Source organism: Galendromus occidentalis, unplaced genomic scaffold (genome assembly GCF_000255335.2).
Source record: "Galendromus occidentalis unplaced genomic scaffold, Mocc_1.1 scf7180000077440, whole genome shotgun sequence".
Lineage (NCBI taxonomy): Eukaryota > Metazoa > Arthropoda > Arachnida > Mesostigmata > Phytoseiidae > Galendromus > Galendromus occidentalis.
Window position 1 is genome coordinate 1,709,092 of NW_003805428.1, and position 5,798 is coordinate 1,714,889.

Sequence of the window (5,798 nt, forward strand, 5' to 3'; positions counted from 1 at the left end):
TTCATCTGACAGAGTCTGCCCACGCACCTCGCATCCTCTCCTTGGCGCGTTCCTCACTTTCGATTTTTCTCAATTTTCAGCGGAACAAATTCACGCGGCCGCTTCGTTCGCCCCTGTCCATCGTTGTTTGCGCGATCCTTAAAATAGAAATGCGTTGCCAAACGCGACAGGCAAGGAGGTTCGAGCGGCGGAGCTGTCGGTGGCGGCACTTGTTCGGCCACACGGCTTGCCGCAGAAGACGCCGCACACGAACATGGCTCTGAAGTAACAAGTCGGAACGCCGTTAGGCGAGAAATTGCCGACACCGTTAGATCGCGGAATCATGTGCTTGGGAGTGCTTTGAACACGTGAGGATCCTTCGCGTACTCTGTCCCCTGTTCTGACGTGGACTGTGGTGTCTTGAGTGAATAGAGTGGAAGTTTTCGCTAAAGTGTCGAGTTCGCAAAGGAGCGGGTTCTCGCTCTGAGTTGGCGTGGATCGGACCGTGATAGTGTCGTTCGCGCCGCTGACGCAAAAGCTTGGAAAATGTGAACAGCCTTTGCAAAATTTAATTCTCCGTGGCTTGGAGACCGAAGCGCCGCCCAGGCCGTCGCCATGTGGAGAAGTTTCAGCCATGCCGGGTTCCTACTGTCCGTTTTCCTCAGTTTCATTCTCATCTTGGTCATACTTCACCCTGGAAAATTCCACCGGCGAGATGTCGCAAGACGAGGTGAGCGAACTCTAACGTGAGCCGAGTGTCAGGCGGACGTCCGGCTCTTCATTACGCCCCTCGATGAAGTCCACGGAGGGTATCCAGCGGGAATGGTTTCTTGGATACTCCAAGATCAATCAGAATCCACTTTTACTTCGTTATGGTGGAAATTAATCCCGAATTCCATAAGCTCTATGCTAGCTTTGAGCAGAGAGTTCGGAAACTGTTCGTCTCAGTCACTTGAGCTCTCGGGATTCCAAAGTTCCGAACGCAGAGTTCGGAGGGAGGAGCGAGATCGCGGCAGGGAAAGTTCTCGGGCTGGGACGAGCCAATCTTCGGGCATACCACTTTGATCGACATTCGTCCCGTGACCTCGGCCTGCCTCCGTGGTTACGAGTCAAACAGATTCACTCCTGATTTAGCCAGAAATCGTTGCCCGGCCCTAAGCTCGTTTTTCTGTTCATCACGTGGCGATAGCAAGCGACACGAACGCTGTTCTCGGTTCGAGTCTTTTGTAGCCGATTGCGAAATACAGCATGAATTGACTCGATTTCCCGCTGTCAATACTAAATTCCGGAGCGAATCCACAAGGCGACACAAGCGTTGAAGATTGTGGCCCTGGACAATTACGAATCTCCATAGGAAAGTGAGGAAAAACACACGTAAGAAGAGATGTGCAATTTCAAGCTTCTTTCGATTCTTTCCAGCGCTTGCGCTGTCATTACGCCAACGGGCCTATGACGAATATTCATTGCGAAATATGAACCATAGCACCGTCCCCTTAATCCATTTGACGATGGAAAGCTCAAAACCAAAGCGAATGCTGCTCCTCCGCGACCTCAACGATCCCAGCCCTGCCAACGGACCTCACCAAGTCTGCGTTGCCACTTATGGTGCGTATCTAGCGACCATGCGTGGAGTTTCGAAATGCGCCGGAAAGCTCCCAAGCCACCCAATCAGTTTGATAGCTGCCCCGCTCGTCACGGGACAGGGTGTAGCGATGATTCACGTGAGAAATTCATGGACATCCCCGACGTTTCAGGAAGTCTCCGCGACATATACCATGCAGTAGAATTATCATGGCTATGGAAAGCATCTCCGGTATCTGTGGCGCTCTTCGCGGGAGACGGTGAGGCGCATTTGGTGTTGGAGTACTTGCAGTACCTTTCGTCCTGTCACCGCGGTATCAAGAGCCACTTCGACTTCAGTCTTCTCGTGGCGAACAGTGACGATCTCTGGCAAAGCGAAAACGAGGCTTTCTACTCCAAGTTCGACTGCGAGGAGTACAAGGAGGCACTTACCGTAAGTCAGTGGTCTTTTTATTTTGTGTTTTTTTTAATAGATTTATTAAATCTCATCGCCGAAATATGTACGTACATCAATTGAGCTCAACTTCACTGAAGGCGCGCTCTTCGTCTATAACCTCGTTAATTTGGAAAATATTATTGCAAGGTCATTAATTTCATTTATTCGTGGTTATTTTTTCCTGTTGAGCGAGGAAGAAACGCACTGGCCGTTGTTACCGAGAAAAATTAAAGAATACTTCGGGTTATGATTTTCGGTTTCGCATTCGACCAGAACCGCATGTGGTCCCGACTCTAAGAGTGCTTACAAATTTTATTGGCAGTACCAACTATCGCGCAGGCTGAAACCAGCGACTGCTTCGGCGGAGGCGGAGTCGCGGAGCGAGCTGCGGTCTCGGCCGGGACCGATCCCCGAAAACGAATTGAAGAACATAGCTCAGAGTGGATGCGAGCGGCTTCAAGTTAAACGGGCCCTCACCCTTCCCTTGGGTACAATGCCAAAACCTCGTTTGGACATTGAGCTCGCCTCTTTTCTTAGGAGTTTGCCATGCGAAAAATGTATCCTCGTTCTTCCCTCGTTCCTTTGTAAGTATCATAGGCTTTTGTTTGGCGAGACGGCGGCGAACGGGCGTGCGCCCGTTTCTTAGTCTCTTTCTTCGTCACCAAGTTCCGCTCCCGGTCCTATGTATGAGATGGTCTCCTAATCTACGCTGGCGCTGTTTCTTATCCCAGCCGCACCGTCGTTCAGTTTAGAATTTCGAATAAGAGAGATAGTCCCCCTTCGGTGTTCATTGGCATTGAGAACTTCTCGACTCGAAATGGAAAGTAATTAAGGGAGGAAGAAAAAACTGACTCCGACCGGAAGCGGGCAATGTGAATGATGATTTCGTATGAGTTGTCGAGTTCTCTAGTAGAGGAAGTTCTCAGATGGCCCATGATTGCGGAATGATCCTCTCGATGCCCCGCTCTTTCTATGAGACTAAAGTTTTGATGCTTTCTCCCGCAGCCGCACAAAACCAGAAAGTCCCTCGTTCGAAGTCTGCTCTTGATGCTCTGGTTAGCCAAAAACGTTTACTTCCGGTCGACAACGCTACGTACCGCCTTTGGGAACTCTTCAACGAAGAGAGTATGACTTTGGCCTTCGAGCCCAAGCCCCGTCTATTCCCGGCGTACGTGGCGCCGCTCGATCTGCCGAAACTGGACATACGCTTCAAGGGGCAAGACGCAACGAACACTCAGCTGATCGAGGCTTACCTCATCGGTTATCGCTTCTGGGTGCTGAGCGATGGCTTCGTGGTCAGGAAAATCTTCGGCCACAGGACGCCGAAATCCACAGACTTGGCTGGCCAATCCGAGAGGCGTAAGCGGACCCAGACAGCAAGCGACTTGAGCGCTGCAGAAGAGTTCAAGAACGAACTGCGGGGCAAGTACCCGTTCGTCGAGGAGATTCATTGGTCGAACGATTATCTACAGCTCAAAGAGAAACAGTGAGAGTACGGTATTTATGATGACGCTTCGACTATGTCGATAAGGAAGAGCCTCAGTCAGTGGGGAACCCCGATACTTGTACTCTCCTCCGTCAGAGCCCCGAGGAAAGTCAACGCAGCTCCGGTGTGCTCCATGGTGTATAGAAACTGTGAAAATAAACAACTCAAACTACTAAACATAACCCCTCGCTCGAGTACCATAGTGTGATCATCTCCGGACTCTGGAGCTATGACCGGAGTGTCTCGCACGTCGCTAGCTACATGGATTTCACATCTTTTTCTGAGACCATGCGACTCCTGGATCGATGATCGAGGAGGAGCCCCCCCTCTCGCGCATCGAGCGTCTTCGAGCGCGGAACTTCTGCTCATAAAATATTTTTCAGTCTTTCGACAGGGTCAGGATCAAGATGACGGGGAGCAGTGATGATTTCAAATGCAGAGGGTTCTCATTGGCTCGTGCTTTCCCTGGGAGAGGAGGAACAAAGAAATTCTTTTGAAGAGAGATCTAGTTAGCCCTTACAGCGGCGGTCCGAAACTCAACAAAGGGGAAGTTTGAGCTGAACGTTCTGAAAGTTTGAAACTGCAGCAGGAAAATTCCGCTTGCTCGTACGTGATCAGCTCGCTCGTGGCTTCAATCAAACTAAATCAAGTCGCCATCGCACGAGGTGGCTTCCGATAGCGCCGACCGTGTTACGCCACCAGCACGAGTCAGTCAGTCACACAGTCGGAGAGTTCATCGTCGGTCCGTCGGCCTGTGGTTCGGTGGGTTTGGTGGAAGTTGCCCGAGGTGCGTGGAGTCCGCAACGCGTGACTATCACTGTGCCGAGTCTGGGTTGGTGCTACAGCCACGTTTCCTTTTTGTCGGAAGACGGAGAAGGGAAAAACGTCTGACTCGAACACCCCTACATTAATACATATCACCCCGTCCCCCATTTCCTGGCATCGTCGTTGGACAGCCCCTCTGGATGGGCGCCCTCCCTACCAACACGAGCACTTTCACAGCTTCGGAAGCGGGACTTCACTCATCACTTCTGAACGAAGTCCTGGAGGAGCGCCCGCTCGTCAAGCGAGCGGCTTGAAGGAAAACAAAGAGAGGGAAAATGAGTCGCTTTTTTGAGCAATTCATCTGCAGTCCTACGAGACAGAGTCCATGAAAGGAAGACCGCGGCGGCGTACGGCAGGCTGCTTGACTGAAGCGCTTATCGCGACCGCACATCCGCTTCCCACTCATCACACTTACACGGGTCGGAGTAATTTTCGAGGCCGGCCTGTCGACGCAGGAATTAAAGTGGTGAATGAACAGAGTATCAACTTGTTTGCCCGACCGACCGACTCCGTCCAAATAGCGGGAAGTTTCCCGATCGCTCCGTAATTTCCCTTCGATCGCGATTTTCTATCACCAGGCAATGCCCATAACGGAAGTTTTGCGAGACCTTCTCGTTGCGAGACGGCTTTCGGCAAATCTTGAACTGCGAGCAAATGTTCGCCTCCGAAGAGATCGGTTGCCACAAACTGCTTTCGCCCGATCCGTTTTCGAATGAATATTCAAGGAGTAGACGCTTTTGATCATCTCCAGTGTCCTGTGAAACGGCGATGGCTCGGATGGCGCTTTGCATATCACTTCCCTGTCCCTGTGGTAACATATCAAATTTCGAACTATTCCTCTGAGGAAAAAAGACATCGTCGATGCTCAGCTTCGCCTCCCATGCGATCTGCTCCCTCAGATTCCTCGAAAACGACGGCTACTGATGAGAGGGACTGAGGCCATGAGCACGTGTTGGGTTGATGACCGTGTTCCTTGGATAAGTACTAAAATTCCATCCCAGCTAGTCAGAAGGATTCGGGAGACAAGGAATCGGACTCGTTGGAGTGAGCATTTCCGTAGACCCTCACGAGACGTGCCTGACAAAATTGCTATGGCGTGATACGAAAAAGCAAGTCCGCCCAGTATACATAGATGAAGCGGGCGGTTTAACTCAAACGAAGTGATAGGTCGTCGGAAGGAGAAGCAAGGCAGCGGGATAGGCAGACATCACACAGGAGCCGTCAACGTAACGAAACGTAACTCGAGATGCGTGTGGTGTTCTCATGCCAAGCCAAGTCTGACCCTCCACGAGCCGAGCTTCGGTTTCCTCGCTCTCAAGGTACTCTTCACTCCGATTGGGACGGGTCGGAAAGCACTATCGGAGCTCATCGAGACTGCACATGCCACTCGTTGAACTCCAAACGGGAAGCCAAATATCCGAGACTTCCAAATCGACCGAGTCCCCGCCGCCAGAACACGTCGATTTCCCATGGCCCTGAATGCGCTGTCGA

General features: G+C 51.5%; 1 protein-coding gene across 1 annotated transcript; it reads left to right on the top strand.

The window, feature by feature from the left end:
• The first annotated feature begins 594 nt into the window (after positions 1-594).
• LOC100904711 (uncharacterized) lies at positions 595-3,571 on the top strand. Its single transcript, XM_029111450.1, has 5 exons — positions 595-709; positions 1,399-1,584; positions 1,734-1,993; positions 2,319-2,580; positions 3,002-3,571. Exons 1-5 carry the CDS (start codon positions 595-597, stop codon positions 3,484-3,486), a joined length of 1,308 nt encoding a protein of 435 aa, XP_028967283.1. The 3' UTR covers positions 3,487-3,571.
• Positions 3,572-5,798: the final 2,227 nt, after the last annotated feature.

Bases quoted from the DNA above. Each gene is read 5' to 3' on its own strand.
- LOC100904711 (XM_029111450.1), top strand. From the start codon at position 595: ATGTGGAGAAGTTTCAGCCATGCCGGGTTCCTACTGTCCGTTTTCCTC. The intron at 1,585-1,733 runs GTGCGTATCTAG...CCGACGTTTCAG, and splicing joins AGTCTGCGTTGCCACTTATG to GAAGTCTCCGCGACATATAC. The intron at 2,581-3,001 runs GTAAGTATCATA...TTTCTCCCGCAG, and splicing joins CGTTCTTCCCTCGTTCCTTT to CCGCACAAAACCAGAAAGTC.